This window comes from Callorhinus ursinus, unplaced genomic scaffold, assembly GCF_003265705.2.
Source record: "Callorhinus ursinus isolate GAN/ISIS: 27379988/994484 unplaced genomic scaffold, GSC_fseal_2.0 scaffold32, whole genome shotgun sequence".
NCBI lineage: Eukaryota > Metazoa > Chordata > Mammalia > Carnivora > Otariidae > Callorhinus > Callorhinus ursinus.
In genome coordinates this window covers 16,645,851-16,673,533 of record NW_027397094.1, presented here as the reverse complement: position 1 = coordinate 16,673,533, position 27,683 = coordinate 16,645,851, and the positions used below count along the sequence as shown (strand labels likewise).

The 27,683-nt window shown below is 48.3% G+C and overlaps 1 protein-coding gene across 1 annotated transcript; it reads right to left on the bottom strand.

The window, feature by feature from the left end:
• Positions 1–6,438: 6,438 nt before the first annotated feature.
• FAM89A (family with sequence similarity 89 member A) lies at positions 6,439–27,480 on the bottom strand. The gene is made up of 2 exons (XM_025850752.2): positions 27,151–27,480; positions 6,439–9,999 (listed from the first exon to the last, which is right to left on the bottom strand). Exons 1-2 carry the CDS (start codon positions 27,433–27,435, stop codon positions 9,736–9,738), a joined length of 549 nt encoding a protein of 182 aa, XP_025706537.1. The 5' UTR covers positions 27,436–27,480; the 3' UTR covers positions 6,439–9,735.
• Between the last annotated feature and the right edge of the window lie 203 nt (positions 27,481–27,683).

Below are 27,683 nucleotides of genomic sequence, written 5' to 3'. Positions count from 1 at the left end.
GGTGATGGCAGTACAGATAAGTACTGTGAAGGGGTAACATGGGGATCTAGGGAGATGCAGAGTAGGAACACCTGTTCTCCTCTTAGAAGTCCAGAAGGACCTCCGACAGGAGGGGGAGAGGAGAGGAACTTTCCAGTATCCCCGGAGGGAGAATAACCACACATGCCGAGTCTTAGAGGGGAGAGAGTGTCACGTGTGTGTGCAGGGAACTGAATATCCCACACAACTAGGTGGAGTGTGGACACTGGGAGTTTTAAAAATGATACCAGGAAGCCATGTAAAGTCGGATAATGAGGGGCCTCGGGAATTGTCACTTATCCCAAGGATCATGAAACCAACACAGAATGTTAGAAAGAAGGATCCAAAGTAAAAAAAAACCAACTGGAATGACATCGCAGAACAGCCACAGGATGGAGCCTGTAAAAGGCAAGGAAAGAGGGAGCAAAACTTGGTTTAAAGGAGTACAACTGAAAAGAAAGAGTCATTTAAAAAACAAGTATTAAAGGGGCACTGGGGTGTCTCAGTCGGTGAAGAGTCTGCCTTCGGCTCAGGTTGCAATCCCAGGGTCCTGGGATAGAGCCCCATGTTAGAGGGTGGAGGGTCTCCCTCTCCTCCCCTCATGCTGGCTCCCTCTCTCCCTCTCTCTCAAATAAATAAATCCTAAAAAAAAAAGTATTAGAAAAAATGACAATGTGATATGCTGATCACAGCTTCTCAAATCTTTTTTTTTTTTTTTTAAAGATTTTATTTGACAGAGAGAGACAATGAGAGAGGGAACACAAGCAGGGGCAGAGGCAGAGGGAGAAGCAGGCTTCCCGTGGCGCAGGCAGCCCAATGCGGGGCTCGATCCCAGGACCCTGGGATCATGACCTGAGCCGAAGGCAGACGCCTAACGACTGAGCCACCCAGGCACCCCAGCTTCTCAAATCTTTGACCTGTCAACCCAGATAAGTGAGGATAAACACTTTATTTTTACTTTATTTTTACTTATTTTTACTTATTTTTACTTATTAATTTTTAAGTAAGCTCCACGACCAGCGTGGAGCCCAACACAGGGCTTGAGCTCACGACCCTGAGATCATGATCTGAGCTGAGATCAAGAGTCCGATGCTCAACCACCTGAGCCACTCATACCACTGATTTATTAATCCATACACAATACATCCCAGTCTTTCTTGAGCACCTTAAAAGTATGTGCTAATTTTTTTTTAAACAAGTATTAGAAACCTCTTTCCTTGGTATCTGTGAGCATGAGTCAGCTAAAGGCTGTGCAAGGTATGGTAGAGGAGGACTAAGAGGAAACCCACCTGATCCAACTCTGATCTTAAGAGTCCATTCAGCATGCTGTTTATTACATCAGGGTAGGACTCCAGGAACAGGGTGGAAAGGCTGCCCGAGGGTGCCCAGTAGGTGCACTTGAACAAATGATTAGTTCTCCCCCCTCCCCACACTCCACCCAACAGAGTTCATCTTTCCCTACATATTTTTCAACATTTCTTTATGAAAAATTTCAAAGATACAAAAAAGTTGCAAGGATTCTACAGTGAAAACCCATATACCAACAGCCTACATTTACAGTTGTTACATTCTTCCCTTCTTTTTAAAGTTTGTTTCAATACTGATTCCTGAGGCAGCAGAATTGCTGTCAGTTACACTGGGAAGTTACAAGGTAGCAGTGGTGCTTCTATGATTTCCAAGCCCCACCCCTCCCGTGCGAAACTGAGATGTGGTCTAACAACAACTATAAAAGGTATTTGTATGAAAATCCACTGGAAGCTATAAAAAGTCACTTTCAGGGGCGCCCGGGTGGCTCAGTCGGTTAAGTGTCAGACTCCATTTCGGCTCAGGTCCTGGGATGGAGCCCCAGGTGGGGCTCCGTGCTCAGCGGGGAGTCGGCTTGAGATTCTCTCTCTGCCCCGCCCACTTTCAGATATCGCCACTTTCATTGGAAAGCATATGCACTCAAGCGATCGCAGAAAACCTGCTTCTACCGTCTGATCCGTGATGGTCACACCGTGGCTACTCTGACAGAGCCCACTGCTGGCCCTGGAGTTCGCAACGCCGCGCGGGACCAGAGCAGAGTGCACGATTCATGAGAGCACAATATGGACTAATAAGGCACCTGGAAAAGAGACAATTGGTCTTTGGTCAAAAGATTTGTATGCTGACTAACGTAACATAATAAAATTAAAAAATATATATATATAAACATTTCAAACCAAAAAAAAAAAAAAAAAAAAAGATTTCTACCAGAGTGTTTGAAGCCCTTTGAACTAAGTTAGGACAAAAACGTCACAGTGTATGTAAGAGCCAAAGGCATTTTTTTAAAAGATATTTACAAAACAAAAAGGCATCAATCAGAAAAGTTAAAGATATTTTTTAAATCACAGTCTTACATGAAGAAACTGAAGCTTGGAATTGGTAAAGGGATTTGCTCAAGGTCACACAAGCAGATAGTGACAAAAATGGGATTAAAACCTTGGCCTCTACTCCTAATCTGATGGAGGGGGAGGGGCACAGACCGAGGTTGGGGCTGTGTTGGTCTCTACCCCCACCTAACGCTGCAGCCTTGGGTCTACCCAACTTCTCTTGTTGAGAAAAGGGTAATTTACTGTTCTTCAAATACAGTTAGGAGTAGAGAACAAGAGAGGGGGTTTTTGTTTGTTTGTTTGTTTGTTTGTTTTAATACAGAACTCACACGAATAGGACTCGATTTAAATATTAGTCTTTTGTCTCCAAGGGAAGAAGCTATAGAAAGAAATGAGCATTTCACTGTAGGCTTTTCTCAGTGGAACAGCTGGGAGCCTTAAAGCTTGGCTTGTCTCTTTCTGGTATCTAACACATCTAGCCATAACCTTTCATTATAAAATTGGGAACACATTCTCAAGGGAAACGTTATTAACCTAAGACTAAATTTAAAACGTTCTCTGGCTCCTGAAGAGTCAACAGAGGAAAAGCACTGCAAATAAGCAAGAACCCCAGGACCCAAAACAGGATTCTATTTATTTATTCCTATTTGACAAATACTTATATATACTGCGAGCCAGGCACTATATATGACTTATATATGACTTCTTATATACATTATGTATATATATCTTTACTTTGAGCCAGGCACTATTTTAATGGCTTTCTAATTAATAAGTCATTTTATCCTTATATTAACCCTAGAAGATGCCCGTCAACTAAATTGGCTCTAGGAGCCCATCAGGAAATGTATCTGAATACGTTGGAAGCATTAGCACAGTGTGTTCAGCCAGCAGTTGAATGATGATGTCCCGGCATGACACAGATAAATAGCAAAGGCAGGAAAGAACGTAACTGTGCCCAGAAATTTGTGGTAGTTTCCTGCAGCTGCTGTAACAAATTAAGCTTGGTGGCTTAAAACAACACATTTATTCTCCCCCAAATCTAGAGGCACAAAGTCCAGAACTAGTTTCACTGGGTCCAAACCAAGGTGTGGGCAGGGCCATGCTCCCTCCAGAGGCTCCAGAGGGGACGGCATTCCTTGCCTCTTGCCTGACCCAGATTTTGGGGGGGCTGCTGCCATCCCAAGGCTTGTGGGTGCATCTCTCCAATCTCTCTTCCCACTCCGCATCACCGCCTCCTCTATGTGTGTCAAATCTCCTTCTGCTTCTCTCTTATAAGGACACGTGTGACAGCATTTAGGCCCCGCTTGGATACTCAAGGATAATCTGGTGATCTCAAGATCCTTCACTTAATCACCTTTTATCAAAGGCCTTTCAAAATTAAGTAATGTTTACAAGTTCCAGGGATGATATCTTTGGGCAAGATGTTTTTGGGGGGGGCAGTTTTCAGCCTACCACAAAATCATCTGGCAAAGTACAGCCCCCGCCACCCAACACACACATACAAACACACACGCAAATACACTCACCATCCCGAATTTGAACAGGAGTCTCCCGTGAAATATAATCCTTTATCTGCAACCTCATCAAAGGGAAGGCAGATGTCAGAGCCCTACACGAAACTCTCCAAAAGGCACCTTGCAACACAGCTTCCTGGTTTTGGAGCTTCTACAGCAGAAACCCCATGATAGGTTGTGTGTGATGGAGGAGATCCCTGCATTAGGTTGAAATGGATCTATGTACCTCTCAAGAGTCCCTTGCAAACATTTAGAGTGCTCTTCGGACTCGTCCTCATATTTTCCAGAGGATACCTTGCTTGGACACACTTGGCAGGGAAACACCGAGGTAAACATCTGCTAGAGAGCTGAGCATTCACCCTCTACCCATGGCTTTAATTTGGACACAAGGTCAGAATCGGCCTCATTTGTGTTCCGCTAGCAAATAGGACGACTTGCACTTCTCACAGCAGGTGCTTTTTTTTTTTTATTTTTTATTTTTTTAAAGATTTTATTTATTTATTTGAGAGAGAGAATGAGATAGAGAGAGAGCACGAGAGGGGAGAGGGTCCGAGGGAGAAGCAGGCTTCCCGCCGAGCAGGGAGCCCGATGCGGGACTCGATCCCGGGACTCCAGGATCATGACCTGAGCCGAAGGCCGTCGCCCAACCGACTGAGCCCCCCAGGCGCCCTAGCAGGTGCTTCTTATGCTGATTTTATACCAGGCTGCCTCTTCTCTGTCCTGCTCTTGTGTTCCCTTGGTGTTGATTTCTAAACCCACTTTTAAAAAAAATTGCATTTTATTGTGTTGTGTGAATTTTTATAAAGCAGTTTTTGGAACAGAGGTGGTATATAAATCCTATCAACCCATTTAAGTCAAGTAAGTGTATGACCAGGCACACGTCTGTTCTAGACTGCGTCTCCTGCCCCCTGGGGTATGCTTCCCTTCTTTCTTCTACAGCAGAGGCAGATAAATGCAGCCTCCAGGTCTTTGGTCGGCCTCCTTCCAGTTTGAGGTCCCAGTACAATGGACATGCTTTGATAGGACTGGCTGAGCCTGGAGAGGTTTATTCATCAAGGAAAACAGTCATCTAGGGTGTGTCTGATAGAAGCTGGTTGAGAGGACTCAGTCAAGTGGCATATGACCACAGGGGGATTGGGTTGAACCTCTCTTCCCTGGCATTTCTGCCAGCAGGGCAAGTGGGGATCAGCCACAGAGAGGACTAGTGCCCGGTGGGGTGTGTTGCTGGCCTTGGCATGCCAGGAACACACTGCTTGGTGAGTCTGGGAAGCCCCGTCCTCAATCTCCAAATTCATCTCCATCTAGATTCCCAGAGTTCTATGCAGAGCAGCACCCCAGACAAATGGGCAGGGTCACCAGCTTGCCCTGCAACCTCAACTCCCCATTGTTTGCCCACCCCTGTGAAATCCCTAGGCTTTCAAAGGTGCTTTCTTATTTCTAACGCAAGGTCTCAGAGGCCGTCTTAATGGTCTCCCCTTTCATTCTTTCTCCTGGAGCCCCACTCTGGCATCTTAGTACCATCCTGAGGGCAGGAGAAAGACAGGGAATGGAAGGTAAAGTGCTCTCTTCCCTAAAGTCCTGGAACAGAGCTGCACCCTCTGAGGGGAACTGGGACATGGCTTTGACCGATTTCTCATGCAAGTGCTCCTCCTACCCAAACCGGCCTTCCCAGTAACAGTGGTTTCTGTGTTCCTGTAGGACTTCCGTTAGAGATCCTCCATCCTGGAAACAGAACAGGAAGCAGGGAGGGAGGTCTCGGAGCTTCTGCCCGAGGTTGGCAATACATAATTCTCCAGATGGCACAACGTGTCCTTACTGACTTGCTTCATGCTTTCATTTTGCTAACATTGCTCAGCTAGTGTATTTAATAAAGGTTTTGCTCAACATTCTCCAGATACTCCATTTATGCACGTTCTTTGGGGAGACAGGAAACTAGTTATCTAGGGACCTGTCCTCAGTTGACTGCTAGCCAGAGAAGTCAGGTGGAAAGGTAACGCATTCTTATCACCGTTGGCCAGCACAAAGGCATCAGGCAGGCTGTTGACATCTCCAAGCCCACCCTCACTCGGTGGTTGGAGGCCCACACGCTCCCACAGCATTTTCGCCCCGGGAAACCATGACCCAGGAGGTGCCATCTTTGTGACTTAAGTTCTACCACCTCCATGGAGAATGGGCTCAAGACACATCTCTCTGAACTCAAAGTACAATCTTTTCACGAAGACAAGCAGACTAGACATGTTTGGGCTTCTTTGTTTTCTCCAGACAGAAGGATGAAACTGAACTGCCACCTGGCCTGATGTTGGTTGCTAGAGAGCCTTTTGGTCTCCCATACACTTGGCGTATGTCCATGATCACGGGCTCTGAAAGAAGTCGGAGCAAGACCCAGTAGAAAGCGCTGCTCAATCCACTGTGGGATACTAATGCGCTGTGATGTGAGACTGAAGGCCACAGCGGATAATCTCCGCGATTTCACGCTATCTCAGCACCTGCTTGGGCCTGAAACGTAAATGAAGCACAAACCACATCTCAGAACTCCAGCTCTGTCAGTTAGCCATGACCTTAGGCAAATCACTTGACCTGTGTTTTTATTTACAGAAATGGAAAAGTTTCATGAAAGCACACACGTGGTTATACATAAGTTTTTGGAGATCTTATGCCCTTCCATCCGCCTGCTCACTCCTCTTTTTGAAGAACTTATTCACCCTTCAGAGGTGCCTGGGTGGCTCAGTCGGTTAAGAGGCCGGCTCTGGATTTCGGCTCAGGTCACGATCTCAGGGTCGTGAGATCGAGCCCCATTTGGGCTCCACGCTCGGTGGGGAGTCTGCTTGAGATTCTCTCTCTCTTCCCCTCTGCTTCTCCCCAGCTCTCACACTCTCTGAAATCTTAAAAAAAAAAACAACTTGTTCACCCTTCAAAATGAGCTCAGACGTCACCTCTGCCAACGTCCCCAGTGTTTGTTGAGTCTCCTAGGCCTCAGTGGCCCTAGCGCTGCCCTGATCACAACACAACCTCACATGTTGGGCTATTTGTGGAAATGGCATCTGCTAGAGGCTCTTCAGGTTCTGCAGGTTGTGTTCTCGGTGCCCGACTCAACGTGACCCAGACCAGCACTAAATAAATGTCAGCTGAATGAATGGCTTCACCCTAGGTTACAGAAAAATGGAAGCCAGGAGTCAGGTTGGTTAACTGACTCTGAATTCCACTTGGGGCGTGAGAGGAGCTGCATCATTTGTGAAATGCAAGGTTTAAATTATCAGCAACTCTGGGCTCATGGCACAAATGCCGTAGGAAGCTAAAGGTGATTTCTCTAACTGCTCTGTACGCTGCCTTACACGGTAGCTCACTGCTTCGGGAAACGTCGGTCTGCCTTATAGCCTACCCAGCCCTCTGTTGGCCAATGAGTAGCACAACCGTCCTACCCCAAACTTAGAGGTTACGATGTATGCCCGGAAGCAATAAAGGACCCCAGTGAATTTATTTTCTAATCATCTGTGGCATCTTCGTAAGGACAGTGTATTAGAAAACATGTTACAGTTTGGGAAATGTTTAATATTCCTTGCCGAGCTGTACTCACAACAGTACATTATTATCTGGAGTAAGAGAAAACTTGGGACAATGTGTATATATTTCAAATGGCATATTAAAAACTATGATGGCCTCTGTATATATGCCACTTCACCATCAGGCTGAGAAATGTGTCAGCCCTTCCCCCCAGCAAAGGGGAGGCCCCTTGCTGGCCCTGATTCCTTCCACTCCTAGCTCTGATAGCCTATCTTGCAATGAGATGAGCGCCCCCAAACTCACAGGCACTGTGAACCTATGGTTGCGGTTCCAGAAGAACCATAGCAGACCCAGGGAAGCCTTGCATTCTAAATGAGGGGGCTCCCCCAAGCCTGAGCCAGCCCTGCAAGCTTCCCCCCAGAGATGCCATAGTCCTCCCGGACTGACACAAGCAGCGCCTGCTGAACTTCATGTGCAAGAATCACCAGGTCATCCTGTGAAGACGCAGGGCCTGAGTCGGTAGGTCCAGGTGCGGTAGGAGAGCTTGTAGCTCTCCTGTGTGTCCCAGAATGCCGGCTTCACGGGCCAGTCTGAAGACTAGATGGCAACTGGATCTGCGTTAGAATCACCTGAAGGACTTCTAGAACCAGGCAGAGACTCAGGTCTCACCCCTAATTAAAATGAAGATGGGGGTTCTTGAGATTTAAAAGAATCTCAAGATTCTTCTGAAAGCCCCCCCAGAGTGATTCTAATGTGGTCAGGGCTGAGCAGAGCGGGCCCAAGATTCAAGTATTGTTAACCTTTCATTGTCAAAGTTTCCAGAAGATGACCAGACTTCACCTGGTCCTATCACTTTTACTGTTCTCGTCCCCTCTTTACAGCTGGGCCACATACTGAAGGCAATTTACTGCCATCTCTCTTTTAACTACTACTTTCAACACAGGAAAATAGCAGGAATGCTCTTCCTTCTCTGTACTCACCCCAGTTCCTGACACACGGTCACATACGGTCATGTACGTAACAGGCTGTCAACATGCTGGCCCATGAGGATGTTTTACTTCCTCTCTTGGACCCCAAAGGGTTGTGAATAAGCAATTATCACTTCTTGTCCAAAGAAGAAGGGCAGGGGGTCTGAAGTAGTCAGAGATACAACAGCACTGAGACCTAACTGTAAATGGGGGTCTACTGTGGATAAAACAATTCCAAGAATAAATCAATAGAGGAATAGCACTTCTTTCAAATCCTTAATGGCAAGAAAATGAACCATACTTTTCTTTCAGTAGTTGATTGGATTCAATGCATTCAAGTTCTGAAAATGGGTGATTCTGAGTTCAGACCAAAATAATACATAACTATAGTCAGAGAGTTTAGCATTTTATCCTCATTTTTAACCTACAAAGTATAAAGCGTTCATAAAAGATTTTAATAAATATATTAAGGCTTAAGGTGATCACTGTTTCGAGTGGAAGAGGCAGGACTGCTTTCTAATGTGCTAGTTTACATTTAGAATCTTCGAGAACAAAAACGTTTGCCATCTTACAGTGAATGACACAAAACAGGAGCTTGCCCCTGTTTCTTTTGGCCAGCGTAACCCATCTCCGTGTTCTCTTCCTCCGTCCTCCATCGGACAAAGAGGGATCCAAATTTTGACTGGTGTGAGACCGTGGACATCCTGTTCAACTCCTGAAGAGAGTAACAGCTGCTATCGTGGTTGTTAGGTTCCTGATTCTCTCCGCTCTGCCACAAGCAGGTGAAGAGCATGCAGTTGACTGGCGTGGCCTGAAACGTTTACTTTTTTGGTACAAAGCGTTCACTGAGTCACTGGGACAGTGAGTAGTGCAGCTTACAAAGAAAGCCCAACCAAGAGCCTTAAACGCTCACGAGAGGAAAGCAAGGAAGGCTGCCCGAGTATTAAGGGAGAGGGGGCTGCAAAATGTTAGTTTTCCTACACTTCAGTCTGGAGGCAATTGCTACAACAGAGAGTGTAGCAAATCGTCTACCGCCTGCAAGGAAGTAACTAGTAAGAGTCATCTGGTGCGAAATGCCCGGGAGGGTCTTCCCCCAGGATCCTCCCCTTAGGTTCCCAGCATGGACAGGACTCATGGGCAGGAGTGTCTCCGTACCGCGGCGCCAAGCACGTCGCTGAGCACCTCGAGGCCACCTAGGCAGACACTCCAGCCATCGCAACAGACTGCCACGCGTGTCCTCCAAGGTGAACTGGCCAGCCCTGGCAGCTCGCGCCCGGGGACTGCCCGCGATGGAGGAGCAGAGGAGCGTTCTTGGAGAGGAGAGGCTGAGGCTGATAGTGGGTCTGGTAGCAGCAGTGGCCTCTCCGCCGAGATCCCTTTCTAGATGGACTCCAGAATCCAGTCGCTGCTGGAGAGCGAGGAGACAGGCGGCGACAGGTCCCTTGGGGGGCCCCGTTCCCCCCCATCGTGGAGGGCGCTGTGCTCCTGGAAATATTCCTCCTCGTCGTCGAAGAAGCCATTCTCCAGAGCGTAAGTGCAGTCCGGGCTGGATGCTGCCTGGCACGCTCCCTTATATTCCTGAATGGACTCGTAGAGGCTGTAAAGTTGGCAGAGCAAGGACATGTCCAGCTGTCGGAGGCCAACCTTGAGGGAAGGGGTGGGGAGGTAAAAACAAGTCAGCACTTGAGTTTAATTTTAGTTGAACCCTCAGCCAGCAATCTGCTCGAGCCAGCACATTCTGTCCATACAGGGAACGACTCAGAGCATCACTTGAATGCTCTGGATTTCCAATTTTGAGAAAACCTTAATTGTGGGATGCCCACACCTCAGACATGACTCAGTGTGGCAGGGAAGTCTCACACCTGCAGGGTGGCGGGCCCCAGCCTGCGGAATTTACCCTGGCACTCGGGCATGCCCTGGGAAGGAACAGCACTCCAACTTCTGGTGGCCCCAGCTGGTTTCACTTTGGACGCCAAGATCCAAGTATGTCATTTCCTCTCGCTGCGATCAGATTCAGAGAGGACCCACATGTGCCTTTCCTGATACCACAGTCATTCTCAACTCCCTGGGACAACTGAGTCCCCTTGCCAATGACAGCAGCTCACCAATCAGTGTCACACACCGGCCCCTGGAGCACCCACCCTCTGAGCAGCTCGGCCTCCGGGCTCCCAAGAGTGGTGTTCAGACTCCCTCTCCCCCAAGACAAGGTCAGTCGTACCCAAAGATGATTGGGGGGATCACTCCCCAGAGCAAGCGATTGAATAAGTCTAGTAAGACTTGGGGATGTGACTGAATAAGTCCAGAGAGTCTCCTGGGAACTACTTACACCAGTGGTGAGAGAACAAAGAACCTTGCAAAGTCACATATTTATCTTCAAGCTCCCCTCTTCCCATGGCCCGTCCCACGGGAAAGAGCAAAATCGGCACAGGAAGTGCATTGTTTCCATCAATCCCAAAGAGAGAAGGGTTAATCCGCTCGGAAGTGCAGCCTAGACTAGTGCACCTGACACTTTCACACTCGTGAGAATCACCTGGGGATCTTGTGAACCCCGCAGCTTCTGGCTTGACAGGTGTGGGGACCCTGGTGCCAGGGCTGTTGAGCCCTGCTCTGGGGCAGCAGACTCCCTCCCAGTGGCAAGGGGAGAAACTCTAAACTGGAGGCTAAGAGACCTGCCTTCTGCATCCTGGCCCTTGAGCAAGTCATGTATCATCTCTACGCCTTGGCTGATGACAAAAGGGACTAATAATTTTTTTTATGGGGCTACTGGGAGGATTCTGTGAGATATCCATCCATTTTCATAAGCAGTAATCAAATGCCTCCTGTATAGCAAGTCAAGGGCTAAAGCATGGGAACGCGCACGCAGGAAACACAGAGAAAGAGAAGATCTACAGTCTATAATTATCCAGCGATGAGATCTGCCACATGAGACTTCCACATAAGGGAAGCTGGGGTCCAGAAAGCAGCGTTCATCTCGTGACAAGACAGGTGTTAAATGCCAAGTTATTCTTCACACCCTTCAACCACGCTAAATTGCCAAGCAGACAGTGGCTCTCTCTACTATAGCTAAACAGACCATAAAAACAGAACAAGGTCCCACTGACTTAGCATATTTTGCCACAACGTTCACGGAAGACTTCAGGATGCAGATCTGAGAGGGCAGACCAGCTCAATGGCATCCTATTCTCAAAAGTACACCTTGAATAGGTAAAGCCATGGGCAAACCAAGAGACGCCCAGACTTGCCACAGATGGGTCAGACGCCATCACTCCTCATCCTGATTGGTTGTGTGCCTGTTGTCAAGTAGAAAAGTGGGTTCCTGACTCTGTGCTGGAAAAACTACCCAGACGATGCTGACATCCAGTTTCAGTGCAGAACCCAGGGTTCTTGACACAAATACCTGTCTTTCCTGGGTCCCTTATATGTATTTCCCTGTGAGCGCTGACTTCCAGGCCAGCCAGGCAGAAGAGCATGGAGTAACGAGTTCAGGCTCCGGAGCCTGCCTGCTTGGGTTCACAGGCTGGCTCTGCCATGTGCTAGTGTGAGACCGTGGACATCCCGTTCAACTCCCGAAAAGAGTAACAGCTGCTACCGTGGTTATTACGTTCCTGATTCTCTCCGCTCTGCCAGCCTGCAGAATCTCAACCCGGAAAGGAATGGCCGGTATGGGACTTACCAGGCAGTAGGGTTCCTGCAAACAGCAGGGGCCCCCAGGTCACCGTGTTCCTCCTGCCCCAACTCAGTCGTGAACACTGAGCAGGAACCACCCGACCACCTATGGGAAAAAGCTGCCACTGCAGTCAAGCCAGATGAAAATTAACCAGCAAACCTGCTTCCTAAGGACCAGGGTGGACCCTGTAGGCTCTCGAATAGGAAAGGACCTCAAAGGTCTCACCTTCAAACCCTAAAACCCTTCTACACCAGTTCATTCACTTCCAAGCAGACATAATGCTTCTCCATACAAAGTCAAAATCTCCCAGCCTGTAGGTTCTAGGGCCCTTGATGCTACGTATAACTGTTCCGCATACACACGCATCTAATTCCTCTCTTAGCCGCCCATATTTGAGGGTATGGGGTGCCTGGAGTGCTCAGTCGTTAAGCGTCTGCCTTCAGCTCAGGTCATGATCCCAGGGTCCTGGAATCGAGCCCCACATCGGGCTCCCTGCTCCACAGAAAGCCTGCTTCTCCCTCTCCCATTCCCCCTGCTTGTGTTCCCTCTCTCGCTGTGTCTCTCCCTGTCAAATAAATAAATAAAATCTTTTAAAAAAATAAATAAAATAAAATAAAATAAAATAAAATATATATATATATTTGAAGGTAATTTTTATTCTGCCACCTCTATACCTCTACCCCCTGGGTAGAAGCCAATAGCTTCAGGTCTGTCAACTCTTCGTGACGACCTCCTGGCCCATTTTGACCACCGGGTCCCTTCCCCAGGACTGGCTCCTGTTTCCCATGGCTCCTCCAGTGTCCAGATCTGAACTCAGTAACCATTCTGCAAGATTCTGTCTTGGCAAGGTCACGCCTACCTATCTGTTCTAGGATTTAATACAAGGAATGTAAACTTTAATAAAGAGAGTCACACCCTCCCAGAGCCATACTAGTGTTTGCTTAAAAAGTCATAGACTCGTACAACATCGGATGTTACCTACACTGGAATTAAAAAAAAAAAATCATAGAAAAGATTCATCTGACGTCCTGGAGCTATTTCTACTGAGTCACTCTGACACCAGTAGGGTTGGGCTGTCCCAAGCCCGTTTCCCAACTTGGAAATGAAGAATGGCCAAACAACAGAAGTGTGGGGCAGGGAGCAACATGCTCCTGGACCAGGTCTGACTTTCATCCTCTGGGCAGGCTGGGAGTGGGTGCAGGTGACAGCAGGTATCTAGAACCCCGACAGGTTCTCAGGAGCGGACGTCCTCTGAACGTGCCCTACTCAAAGCCCCTCGGTCCCGGGCTTTCCTCCTCAGGTGCCATGTCCAAGGTCTTCCAGACCTCGAGTCGGATCGTGTTCTGGATCTCTCTGCATTGCAGCAACCCATGACTCACAAAGCTGTCCTGTCTTCAGGTGGAACGCTGGCCTAGAAACAGAGGGCTGACCCGCCTAGGAAGACAGCTCGGTCCCGCGCACACCTATCACACACCTGAGCAGATGCCAAGTGCTTAGGCTAACTGAACAGGGATTGAAGCACACACGGCGTGCAGGCACATGCCTCCACACATCCCAGCTTCTCAGTGCCTTCTGCAGGCACTAGACCAAAGCTCCTCTGACTTACCAGCAATCCTCCAAATTAGCGAGGAGGGCATGAGGAGCAAACCCAGCTCCCAGCCCCGATGCCTCTCCCTCGGCTGTGGTTGTTTTAGCACTTGCGCTTAAATTTTCTAGAGGCAAATTGCAAATCCCTACGCAGCATTCCATGATCCGGTCTGACTCTCCTCTCCCCTACCTGCACCTCATGGCTCAGTTGGCCAGAGGCTCCTTCTCCCACACTGTCCCAGACCTGTCCCCACTGTGTCTGTCAAACTCTCCTTGCTCGCCTGGCCCAACGCCACCTTCTCCTCCACTCTTTGGACTTGGACTGGTTCCGTCGCAGGTGCTGCTCACTCCCCTGCCCTGTTATTCTCTACCTTTTGCTGCTAGTAAGCACATGGGTCTTCTTTCTTCGAATGCAGGACAAGCCCACATGCAGTGGCCCCTTCTCCCTCTGGAATCCCCCAGCACCCAGCACAGAGCCTTGCAATGTAGACATTCAGATACTGGCCGACTCTGTGTAACACCTCTCGGCAGAGACGCCCTCCCAGAGGACATCTTGGCTGCAGCAGCAACAGCCTGGCAGTGGGGTCGTGTGGGGACAAGCCAGCCCCTTACTACACACCACAGGTAGCTGCTGAGGTGGCAAGGCTGACAAGGCAGACAGCCCTTTGTGCCCAGAGCACCCCCATGTGCCCCTGAAGAAAGCCCCAGACCACATGGTTATTGCCACATTGACAAAAAAAAAGACTCACCTCCTGTTTGACAGAAGACCCAACCCCAAGTTGGCTCCCTGAGTGCTCTTTCTAGAGTCGTACTTTCCACAGCTGGGACAGGGACTCATGACAGCCCCAGAAATCAGTCTCTCACCCCTGGGAAGGGGAGAGAGGGACCACACCAGGGAATTAACTTGCAGAGTTGTTTCAGAACATGATTAAATCACCCACAAACAGGAACGTGTCCTTACAGAAAAAAAGGACTGGGGGGTGGGGTACACCCTCTGCAAGCCCACTAACCCTCAGCACTGTCCCCATTCTCCAAACAAGGGAAGCCTGTCATCTTAGTGATGTGTTCCCACATGTCCCTGAAGGACGGCTGATCTAATTCACAGCTGCATTCAGAAAATACAGCTTTTTGAAAGCAGATTTTTAAAAATTCAGATACTTGAAGAAAAATACAGAATTCGAAGACCCTGTAATTTGTAGCCCTTATTCTAGACCTTCACGACAATTCAGAACAATCAACAAGTTTCCACCGCTTTCAGCTGCTAACGCCATTCCTTCCTCTGTCTGTCTGGGCTTCCTGCTTCACTTCCTGATCATTTTCTTCTCTTTTCCCGTGCACAGAGCTCGCCTGCACCCCTCTGGCTGCACGTACAGGCGGCTCGCCAATCCAAAACATCTCTAACAAGGGGGCCAAACAATCCTGAATAGTCCTCGAAATTGTCTCAAAAGTGCACAGTGGACTGGCCAGACGAACACACCTCAGACAGGCTGGTGGCTCCCAGCTGGGGTTTGGGTCATTACGTTTCTGACTATCTTTGGAGGGTGCCATGGGGGAGAGAGTTCTTCCAAACTTTCCCAAAAATTACAACAGACACACGACCATTCGGATACAAGCCTTAGAAGATGGAAGGAACTTTTTAAAAGGAAACTTTTGTTGGGTCAAAAACAAGCATCACGAAAAACTTTAGGATATTTTTAAGAAGTAAGTTGTATTTACTAAAAACAGTCTGTTTTTATTTATGAAACTAAAAAGGAGTTGGTGTAATTCACTAGTACATTTAGGAGACATAAACAAAAGCCAACTTCTTCTAAAATACAGCAATGAGTAGAAAACAGAACAGACATCGTTAGAAATGGTCTTATTTGCGCCTTGTTCCAAGACCCCTGCCAAGTCTGTGGGCTGAGCTGGGGAGAAGCAGGGCAAGGTGTGGGGGTGGGTTAGATCAGGAAGTCATACTGGGGTCTGCTCTGGAATGGCACCCACCCCCACACTAGACCATCTATCTCCCTACCACTGCATTCCTCAACCGAAGATGATAAATACCCCGCCTCACACTGGCTGGGAGGGACGCAGAGATTCCCAGTGAAGCTACGGAATCATGAGCCGTAGTATGAGAGTTGGGGGGGGTCCCAAAATATGGGGATAGATGCAGAAAAAGTTTGTTGTATGAAAGTTTACATTGAAACAAAGTGGAAGGAATGCGGTTTAAAAAACTAGGGTATAGTCATACAATAAAAACTAGGCGGTCATTTCAAAGGATGAGCAGCTGGGTATGTACGGGAGTAGAAGTGACCCATGTGCCTTGCACAAAAGCTCAGGTTACCAACAGTATGTTAGCAGGAACTCCTTTTATACACACACACACACACACACACACACAGGTGTGCAAGCTTCTGGTGGCAGGAGAAAAGGTCTGTTAGCAGAACTTACTTCTAGAAAGTGGGATCGGTATTTACAGCCTTCTACACTGCTTAATTTTTTTCTCAACAAGCATGATACTCTTAATTGTAAAAACCAGTAGTAATAAAAAATCGTTTCATGTAGGCACACTGTGGAGGACTGCTTGGCAAGGTCTATCAAAAGCCTTAAAATAGGCCGCAACTTTTTTTTTTTTTAAAGATATTTATTTGAGAGAGAGAATGAGAGAGAGAGAGCACATGAGAGGAGGGAGGATCAGAGGGAGAAGCGGACTCCCTGCTCAGCAGGGAGTCCGATGCAGGACTCGATCCCGGGACTCCAGGATCATGACCTGAGCCAAAGGCAGTCGCTTAACCAGCTGAGCCACCCAGGCACCCTAGGCTGCGACTTTTAACCAGCTAACTCTTCATTTCTTTTTTTGAAAGATTTTATTTATTTGGGGGGGAGCGGCAGAGGGCAGGAGAGAGTCCCACGCAGACTCCACACTGAGCATGGCACCCCACAGGGGGCTCGATCTCACAACCCTGAGATCAGGACCTGAGCCAAAACCAAGAGTCCAATGTCCAACCGACCACGCCACCCAGGCGCCTAGGTTCATTTCTAGGAATTGACTGGAGAGAGGAAAATCTCAGCTGGACACAAATACGAAATCCTCATCCTTGCTCTGAGAGGTAGGTGTTGATTCTGTTATGAATAGGAAGTTGGGACCCTGAAAGATGAAGGCCCTTGACTGAGGGCCTACAGTGCAGGGCAGGGAGCGGCACAGGTGTGCCACACTCCAGCGTCCACGCTCTGACCATCAGCCTGTCCTGTCTGTGCAGCTGACCTGGGCAAGGAGATGACACAATGTCCGCTGTGGTATGTGGCAAGCTACTAACGTCACAGGTGCCTTTTATTTTTGGTTTTTCTGAATTTTCTGGATTTTCTACCATGTCAGTATGCACTGACATACAATGAGAACATTTCAAAGTTATCTTATTCAAATGTAATGAGTGACTAAGCATATACAGATGGCTTGTAAATTTATTTTAGAAAGGACCTGGGAAATGTCCCAAATCTAATCAAGGTGTCCAGCATGTATCTGCGGGGCGGGAATGTAATAAAGCAGTGACCTAATGGATCATAACCTGATTTCTGAATAAAGGATGTGATAACAGAAGGACACTGACCTGCATACTGTTTTGCAAAGGAAAACCCAAGAGAAAGACTCTTTGGGTGTTGACCAGTAGGGAAGGGGCTATTAACTCGGCTACTCAAGCCCGACTGAACTACCCCTGAAGGACCTCGAAGCTCCTGGCCTGTCATTCTGTGCTCACTAAGCAAGCTTCCAATCCATCACGTGGCTCTTGCACTGTACTCTCCCCTCCTGGGTGGAAAAGCATTCGTGCTATTTGGTCTGCTTTAGCCCCTGTGAATACTCTGGGCCCACCAGACTGAGGACTAGACTCTACAGAGCCTCGGTGATTCAGAGACAGAACCCAAGCTGTATGGTGCACCACTCCCTCGCCCCAGATTAAGCCACACCCAAAGCTTGCGCAGCTCTGCACTGGCCCATACACCCTCTCCAGTTTCGGTGGTGTTCTTCTGCTGACAGCTGAGGACACCCACACTGACAGAGCCCATTCTGCAATGTCTCCTCAGACACGCTTGTTTCTCTCTAACCCCAACTAATAACTGGTACCAATGAAGCCTGTTTCCTCTTGCACTGCTCTAGGCAGAGCTGGAAAAAAGCAATCAACCATTTTCTTTTAAGTAATGGCTTTGCTCATTCTTTTATTTTTTTCCCATTATAAAAATAAAACATTCTTATTATATTAGAATGTCAATGGTTCATAATTATGTAAACCATCCTTCCCAAATTCCATGGTCTAAAGCAGCTATCTTCATATGTTTTAGTCTTGGGACCTCCTTATATTCTTAAAAACTCTGGAGAGCCCCTACAAGCTCTTGTTATGTGGGTTATACCTATCAACATTTCCCTTATTAGAAGTCAAAACTGAGAAGCTTATTAAAGTTTAAGTTGATCCACTTAAACACAAATAATATACCCATTACATGTCAACACGACATTTTTATAAACAATGCCATTTTGTAAATTTTTTTTTTTTTTTTTTACCGTTTTGTAAATCTTTTTAATGTCTGGCTTATCTCCTGCATTTGATCCTTTGTGTCAGGTTGTTTTGGTTGAAGTAAATGAAGAAAATCGGGCCTCAGACGGATATGTAATAGCCTTTTAGAAAACTCTGGGTATTCTTTTTTGACACTACCCTTTAGCTGGCCGCAGTGTGGAATCTGAAACTATGCCAATGCACTTTTCATACTGTTATATTAAAATCCATTAGTCTTGCACTTTGAATGGATCTTTTAACCATGCATGATTTTGTAACAGCAAGCATTGGTTCTACAAAAAAATGTGAAAAACTGACTCATTGAATTATGCAGATCTTCCAAATGTTGGTCCATTTCCTTAGGTAGTATTTTAAAACATCACATTTATCAATATGACCACCACATAACAATGGACCCCGAGAATGTCTCTAGACCACACTTTAAGAACTGCTGTTTTAAAGATACCCACGTTTAGGGACACCTGGGTGGCTCAGTCCATTAAGCGTCTGCCTTCGGCTCAGGTCACGATCTCAGGGTCCTGGGATCGAGCCCCGTGCTGGGCTCCCTGCTCAGTGTGGAGTCTGCTTCTCCCTCTCCCTCTGCTCCTCCCCTCCCCCACCTCGCCCCCATTCTCTCTTTCTCTAGAATAAACAAAATCTTAAAATATATACATATTTTAAAAATTAAGATACCCATTTTTAGCAGTTTAGTATACATCCCTCAAGACACTATGCTTATGCAAGTTGTTTTTTAGCTAGTTGCCACATATACAAACATAAACGTACACTGTTTTGTAACTTTTTAATACTATGAACATCTATGTTTGTATGGTTACCACATTCTTTTCCATGACTGCACAGTATTCCATCACTATTTTATATTCTATATGATTATATATCACTGCAATACACATCTGTGTACAAGTATTATTATTCACTGTGTGACTATAAAATTATAAAAATGAAATTGCAGAAGGGGAGAAGGGAAAAGCATGCTTTCCTTCCAATCCCTCCCCAGCCCTGGGGCTGCAAACAACAGACCATCATTCATCAAGGATTTATATCAAAGCCTAAAAGCTCATTGCTCAAGATAATGAGCGTCCACATGGATATGCTGATGTTGAAATCAGGTGGGACGGGAGGGAAAAACATCACTGGCCAGCAACACATTGGAACACAACACACATTTGAAGGTTAGTTTGTGTTCTGTCATTTTCTCGAGTGATACTCAATTAACTGAAAACTCCCCCTCTGCAAGAGGAGATGAAGTTAGGGGAGAAAATCTGAGGTGAAAAATCAGAAAACCAAGTTCTAGGACAATTATAGAAAACTTTCTGTCAGCAGCTGGTGTTTTGCAGACCTGACATAAAAAGCACAAGAAATTCTCTTTTTATGGTGTCTATTTCCCCAAACCCTCGCCATTGTGATGGTCATTCTTTTCGATCTCTGCTGGTGTTTTAGATAAGACATGATACCTTACTGTTTTCCTTAGCATAGGGTTGTTCAACACCTTGCCGTTTCTCTTTTAACTGGGGCGAACTTGGCTATCTTCTCTCCAATTCCAAGGGCAGTCAACAACCTAAGAACACGCCAGGCAGCCTCTTTCCATGGTCTCTGGTCTCCAAATGTACCTCAGTAATCCTCCTCAGCCCAGCTTCTCCAGGCTGTAACAGGCCCCCAGAGGCTGCCCATCCTCCGGAGAGCACTAGTCAGAGGACAGAGGCTCTCCCTTCTCCCTGCACCCTCTGCAGTCAAGGGCAGTGCCTCCTCCCAGAATCCTTGCAGATGGGATTCTACACCTGCGAAATTAGGCCAGCCCACTGCTCTTAGGGCCAATCAGGGCAGTGAGCAGAAAGTGCTCATAAAGACTAAAAAGGCCATGGGCCTTAATGAGTTTCTGCAGCACCACAAGGAAGCCTAAGGGTTTGTCTGTCTCCAAAGTTCCTGGAGGAGGATGTACATCTCTGGGTTAAGGGTCCATGAGGGAAGGAGCAACAGGAAAGAAAAGAACCACCTTTATGCGCCCTGCCTACTTATCACTTGGAAACATCTGGAGCCTGTGGGCAACTAATGAGATGAATAGAAGGTCAGGGCTCTGGAGAATGACACTGGGTAATTGGGGGCAAATATCTGACCCAGCCAGTCTCACGGCTGTTTTCCTGTTGGTGGAGTCTGTGGTCCATCCGTAGGTTTTCATACACAGGATCGTGCAAACTTTAGCTTTTCCAACTGAGGTCTGAAGTCTCTGTGGCGTTCAGGTGGGCATTCTAGAAGCAAAACTGCAAAGCCTCCAACCGCTGCTTGGTGGCAGGGCCACTGTCCTCATTCTGAGCTCTCCCAGAACTTCGCTGCCCACGCGGCCTCAAAGATCTACAGCAACGCTGGCCCAGGGAGATGCAGAAATGCTCGGGCTTGCTCCACTTACTCAGTGGAGGTCCTCTGTCAGTGAAGAGGTGCCCAAAGTGCCAAAAACTGGGGCACTTTCACATTCACATGCAATACAGGAATGCCTTTAACCACAAGTGGGGGAAAAGCAGAGGGTGTTGCTTCTTGCAAGATACTTGTAAGTTAGGAAAAATATTCATTTATAGTCTCTACAGGTCGGGACAGTGGTAGATAAGGTGGTATGAAAAAGTTTCTTTCAATCCTCTATCTTCAAATCTTGGGACTGTAAATATAACCTCACTTAGAGGTAACATCAAAAGTGAATGAAACCGGGGGCGCCTGGGTGGCTCAGTCAGTTAAGAGCCTGCCTTCAGCTCAGGTCATGATCCTGGGGTCCTGGGATCGAGCCCTGCATTGGGCTCCCTGCTCAGCGGGAGCTTCTCCCTCTGCCCGCCCTCCACTCATGCTCTCTCGCGTGCCCTCTTTCCCTCTCTCAAGGAAAGAAATAAAATCTTTAGAAACAAAAACAAAAGGAGCCTTTGTGGCATTTAATTCTCTTTTTCCCCATAGGGAATCTATAGCTGAAAACAGTGAAGTGCTTGCCTAAATTATATCACGTAATCTAATAACAGAATTCAAGCTCTTGATGCCTGGTTCAGGAGCTGCCCAGTTCTTTTTTTTTTAAGAATTTTTTTTTTAATTTATTCATTCGAGACCCAGAGATACAGAGAGAGAGAATATGAGCAGGGGGAGAAGCAGAGGGAGGGGGAGAAGCAGAGGGAGGGGGAGAAGCAGGCTCCCCGCTGAGCAGGGAGCCCAATGTGGGGCTCAATCCCAGGACCCTGGGACCATGACCTGAGCCGAAGGCAGACGCTTAACCATCTGAGCCACCCAGGCGCCCCAGGAGCTGCCCAGTTCTTAAAGGGCTTGTTAAAAATGCAGATTCTGCCTTCTCCTAGATTCGGATACTGCTGGCGTAGAGGCCCAGGAACCAGCATTTCAGCAAGCAGCCTAGGGGATTCTGGGGCTGGTGGTCTATCCTTTGGGGAACACAGTAAACCACGCTGGTGTTAAGACCAGTGAAAACAAAAAGACAGTGTTAAAGGCCACCAGACATTCCCAGTCTCCTGTGATCAACATCAATCAGGAATGCTATATTGGTAGCTAATGCTTTTATTCCAGATGGCATTTCGTAGGCCTGACTTGGGACTGGACCTTTACCATAAAACCTTTTAAAGACTAAAATCCCCTCGCTAAGACACTGGTTTCACACGCAGGATAAGAACTGAAATCCACTGGGATGTGGGCAATTCAAGCTAATGCACGTCTCCTGGAATACAGTTCACTGCACAAACTCGTTAGACATTTAGTTGTTCTCTCAACAAAAATGCAGGGAAGAGAGCATTGCTGGTCTCAGAAATGAAGCTTTCTTTAATCAGGTTAAATTCTTCCCCTAAACCATTGCAGCTCAGGGACTCAAAAGTTCCATGTGGATGATTTCCCACTCATGCATGGGTTGGTGACCAAAATAACTACTTGACTTTTTTTTATTTTTTAAGATTTTATTTATTCATTTGAGAGAAGGGGGCAGGGGCAGAGAGAAAGAGAATTTCAAGCAGGCCCGCTGCTGGGCTTTATCTCACAAGCCTGAGATCATGACCTGAGCCGAAATCAAGAGTGGGCCATTCAACCCACTGAGTCACCCAGCTGCCCCACTACTTGACAGTTCTAAGAAAAAAAAAAAGGGGGTTCCAAGTCAAAGCTACTAGAACTTGCCCCTGCTGGTTTGGGAGGCAAAACCCAAGAACCCCCGGGGATGCTGCCCTCCCCCCAATATCTGAGGATCTTCTGTCTGTGCTTTTGTGACTCCTTGGGGTATCCAAGCTTGATGAGCTAATGTCACAGAGCTGCTAGGTGGGTGGTCTATGTACAAACTTCAAGGAACGCATGTGTCAGGGGTCCCGGCTGATGCTTCAGGCCTGTGCAAGGATTTGAAATGCCAACTGAGGTCTCCTGAGCAAAGGTGACTTTGTCAGCTTAGCAGATAAGAATCTTTCAAACTGTGGGTCCCCTCAGGGCAAAGTATTTTTACATAGGAAGAGGTCTGTGTATCTAATAGTTTGGCTGTCCAGCAGCCCCCTGCTCTATTTCTGTAAGCTGGCCTTTCTTTGCAGGAATCCCCAGCACCCCCACACCCACCCCATCCACATGGTCACGCTATCTCGGTAAAATGCAATCCTGTTCTCAGTCACTGCTAGCTGGCCCAGACTGGCCAGATGACCCAAGCTGGGCCCACCGGCGTCCTTCCACACAGTATTTACAAACTGGAACTAAGAAGCATGGCCAAACCTGAGCATTGACCCGGTTAGCAGCTATGGTGCAAAGAAGTAGGAAAACAAAATGCTGGGGGAGAGAGAAGCCTACAGGGGACTTTCTGGGGGCCCCGTCAGCCCTGGCTCTAGCTGCCTCTGTGTATGTCCAGCCCTTCAAGATTCTCCTTTTGCAAGAGCTAGTTCACGCTGAGTTATGATTACTAATACAGAGACTCCAGTCAAGAACACTGAGAACAGGTCTGAACCACAGCACTCCCCATTGCTGTAATGACCACATCGACCAGCTGGTGGAAGCTCCTTAGGAGCTAGAGAGTTCCCATTCATTCTTGTTATCTCCGCAGCACTTTACACCTAACGCACACCCCCTAAACATCTGTGGAGTGAGATTTTAAAATATCATCTGATGTTTAAAGAAAACAAAACACAAACTCAGCCTCTTGCTTTAAAGGATTCTTTCTGGTCTAGAGAGCAGTAACCATCTGTGTGACCCTCATGGCTTTCCAAATGGGCCCACTGGGGCAGGGGCTGGGGACCCGCGGCAGCACCTAGCTTCACAGAAGAGGGGTTTCTTGAGTGCGAAGTGCTGAAACTCGGGGTGCAGTGGAAACCACGATTCTCAAGGAGAGCACAGCGCCACCAATCACGGGACGGAACCCTGCGCCCTCACAAGGCCCGGATGCCGACCGCCCCGGGTTCCACCCTCGCCATCCGTCAAGTGCGTATCACCAGGCCCAAGTCTCTTTCCCAGCCTCCAGCTCCTCATTCTTAAATGTGTGACATACTCCTCCATTGATGTAACGGCCAACCACCGTTCCCCCAAGGAGCCACTCCTCTTGACTCCGCCATTGCTGCAATGAAGCTCACCTTCCCAGTGATGGCTTTGCAAAGTTATTACCGTGTCGCACAATGGCATACCACAGTTACTGTACACAGTATAATGTGTATTGACTAGGAAAACCTTTGCACTATGTGTCCCCGAAAAAGCAAATAAGGATGTATAATGTGATCTGTGTGTATCTGTGTTTGTGTGAGTGCACACACAGGCAGGCAGTATAATGCAATGGTTCAAACAGGGCTTTGGGGGGCACCTGGGTGGCTGAGGTCATGATCCCAGAGTCCTGGAATTGAGCCTTGCGCCAGGCTCCCCGGGAGAAGTCTGCTTCTCCCTCTTCCCTCTGCCACTCCCCATGCTTGTGCTCTGTCTCAAATAAATAAATAAAAAATCTTAAACACACACACACACACACACACACACAGGGCTTTGGAACACATCTGGTTGAATATGTGATTGTAGGGGAGTTAAATTCTGAGTGATTTTTAAAAAAATATATAAAACAGGATGGGCCTAGAGGGTATTATGCTAAGTCAAATAAGTCAGAGAAAGACAAATACTATATGATTTCACTTATGTGTGGAATCTAAAAAGCAAAACAAATGAGCAAACAAACAAAAAGCAGAATCACACCTATAAATACAAAGAATAAAGTGATGGTTGCCAGAGGGAGGAGAGTGGGGGGCATGGGCAAATGGGTGGGGAGGAGTGGGTGATACAGGCTTCCAGTTCTGGAATGAATAAGTCACAGGGATGAAAAGCACAGCATAGGGAATATAGTCAGTGGTACTGTAATAGCTTTGTATGGTGACAGATGGGAGCTACACCTGTGGTGAGCACACCTTAACAAACAGACTTGAGTCACTATGTTGCACACCCGAAACTAATGTAACATCCTGTGTCAACTATACTCCAATAAATACATAAATAGATAAATAAATAAAATAGACGTTGCGTATCCATCTCACGGAGAAGTTATGATGTATAGAAAGCATTCACATTGTGCCTACACAGGAGATTTCCCTAACTATTAACAGTGATGATCTCTAGGTGCTTGGACTGTGAGTAATTTTTAATTGTTTTGCTTAGCCGCACTTTCCATAAAAATGCTGAAGTCACCTCCCAGCCTCGAATAGTTAACTGGCAATTCCTGCACTTTCTGCATCAGAGCAGTGTCCCCCATTGGATTTCTGTTTCCCACTCACTGGCCCCCACCCCGCTGGAGGCTCTCCCCTTCTCCAAGCATACATCTGGCATCTCCCGCTTCCCGCTCTTTCTACGGCCTGTTATCACATTGGCACTATTCCCTTATTCCAGCTTTGCTGCTCCTTTCCTGCAAAAAAGAAAAAAAAAGAAAAAGAAAAAGAAAATTCTGTTGCCTTCAGAGGCCTTCCCACACCACCACTGCTCGCACAGGACTTAAAAAAAAAAAAGATTAATCACATTAATCTGTGATTGCACAGGACTTTTTGAAAAAGGGATTAATCACATTCTGCCACGACCTGCTAGCATGTCCCTTGACACGGATTTGACCTCAGGCCTTCCAATTAAATAGATCAACACAAACTATTCCACAGATAATTCAGGAATGAACTCAGCTTCGGTTACCACTCAGACCCTGCTGCCCCAGGTTAGTAAATCTCTTAAAGCCAACAGACCTACAGCACTTTTAAAAAGACCTTGTGACATTCTGTGAAAGGACCTGTCAAGGCCTGTAGCCATATCTTCCTTATCTGTCTCGCAGCTAAATATCAGACGGACCAAAGGTGGCTGTTTATTTTCCCTGTGCTTCAAACGGTTAGGCTTAGAGAGTGCTCTGGTCCAAGGCATAATTACAAGGTTGTGGGCTGTTCTGCAGTTGCACCAGGAGGGACCTGGAAAAATACTTTCGGGAATGGCACATTGACTCCCAAACCACCAGAGCACGTTATAAACCGGAGTTTCACAATAGGAGCAGCCCTGAGGGTTTCCTGTCTCTTCCAGAATGGGACTTAACCCAGGAAGAGCCTTCCCATTTCACTCCCATACTTAGGCTACATCTAACTTCAGACCATAAACATACTAGGTGTAGGTTTATCTAATTAAAATACAGCTCGTCAGCTGTGCAATGCTGAGTCCATTAATGTTTATTAATAAATAAAAACGGTCGTCTTGGAATTTAAGTCATTCTGTAAGAAGCTTAGAAAATCTATTCAGAGAGGATTGGAAATCACAATTTCAATGCCAGCTAGAGTGGGAAGACAATATCTAATTGATTTAAAAATGTTAATTTAAGGCTGCTTTTCTCGATTTAATTAAGTCTTACTTTTCAGAATGGATTTGCTCCTGAAAAAACAAGGAGGCATAAATTGAATGTTTCTAAACAATATCTTAAAGTACTAGATGCATATTTAAAGGGTTTCTGTGATAAGCTTTTTGGCAAATTTATTCTTAGGGGAAAAAGCAGCTTTCATAGATTAGATTTCCTTAGTAAAGTTTTTACCTGTACTTAGAACCTGCACTAAGAGAAAGGAAGGGGCAGATTCCAAGAGAGCGGGTGGCCAGGGGTAGGTGATCAGGGGCCAGCGAGAGCATGGAAAGGAGGAAGTTTTCCAGTTACCAGCTAGCCTGGCCTAAGCCTGGAGGCGAAAGCTGGAGAAAGGCTCAATGCCCCCTAAATCCCTGCCCTCGTCCTGCTTTTGGCGTCACCTGAAATCGTGTCTCCCGGTCCACACACATCAAATGTACTTCCCAAGGACTAAGCCCCATTGTCTGGCGCGCACACACAGCCCGAAGAACCTACACGGGCTTCACCCAGACGGGGAGCGCACCCCCTCCATTCTTCTCAAGCGGTCTTGGGGGCTCGGCCCCACCGCGCTGAGAGGGGAGGGGCCGAGCGTTCGCCTTCACAGCCATCTGGGGCCGAAGCCATCCCGCAGTAATCGGATTCTGCACGCGCCGCCTGGGGCGCGGGGGAGGGGGCGAGGGCCGTTCCAATCTGCTGTCTACACTCGCGCGGACAAAAACTGTCCTCTCCAAGGCAGAAAAATACAATCGCGCACAGCTCTAAACCCCGCCGCCGCAGTGAAAGCCTTTCCCCGACCCGGGAGGTCTGTTTCACTCCGGAGAGGGGTGACCAAGCCGCGCCCGCCGCGAGGCCACGAGTGAACCCCACGCCGCGCCTCCCGCCGCCAGTTTCCGAGCCAGCTGGGGCCGGACTTGGGGCGCCCGGACTCCGAAAACTGCCTTTTCAGTGGGAAGCCTCCCCGGGTGAGGGTCCCACCGTGAACAGAGAGGACTAGTAAAAGGGGGCTGCTGAGAGGACAGTGCTCCTCTCTCGGCGAGGGCGCCTGGGGCAAAAGGGCCAGAAAGGGGCGGGTGGGCGCGGGGACTTCCGGACAGAGCACCGGTCCCGGCGAACTTTCCCGGGACGGCGAGCCCGGACGGAGGAACACCCCCCGCCCCAGCCCGCGGAGCTCCCCTTACCATCTCCTTGCGGAGCAGGGCCAGCGCGGCGTCCAGGTTGGGAGGCTTGGCGGGCAGCCCCGCGGCCCGGGCCCCGCCGCCGCTCGCGCCCCCGCGGTTCAGCTCGTCCTGGATGCGCGACTTCTGCGCGTACAGCCGCTCCAGGTGCCGCCAGCCCCCCGACGCGCCGCCGCCCGACGCCGAGTGCAGCAGCCCGCTCAGGCTCTTGGGCAGCGGGGGCAGCCCGTCCACCCGCAGCCCCCGGACCGCGTCCGCCACCCCCGGCGCCGCTCCGGCCCCGCTCATCGCGCCGGACCCGGCCACGCGCCTGCCCAACCGCCTCCGCCGCCGCTGTCCCGGCCCCAAAGGCTCTCCCCGCCCGCCCCTTTCCCGGCGGCGCCCCACCCACTTCCCCTCCGGAGCCCCGCCCCCGCCCTGCATTCCCCGCCCCGCGCCCGGCCCCCTCCGGCCGCCCCCCCCCGCCCACGGCAGCCCCCGCCCCCGACCCGGGCTCACCTCCAGCCCCGCCCATGAGCCCCCATGCCCCCTGCCCC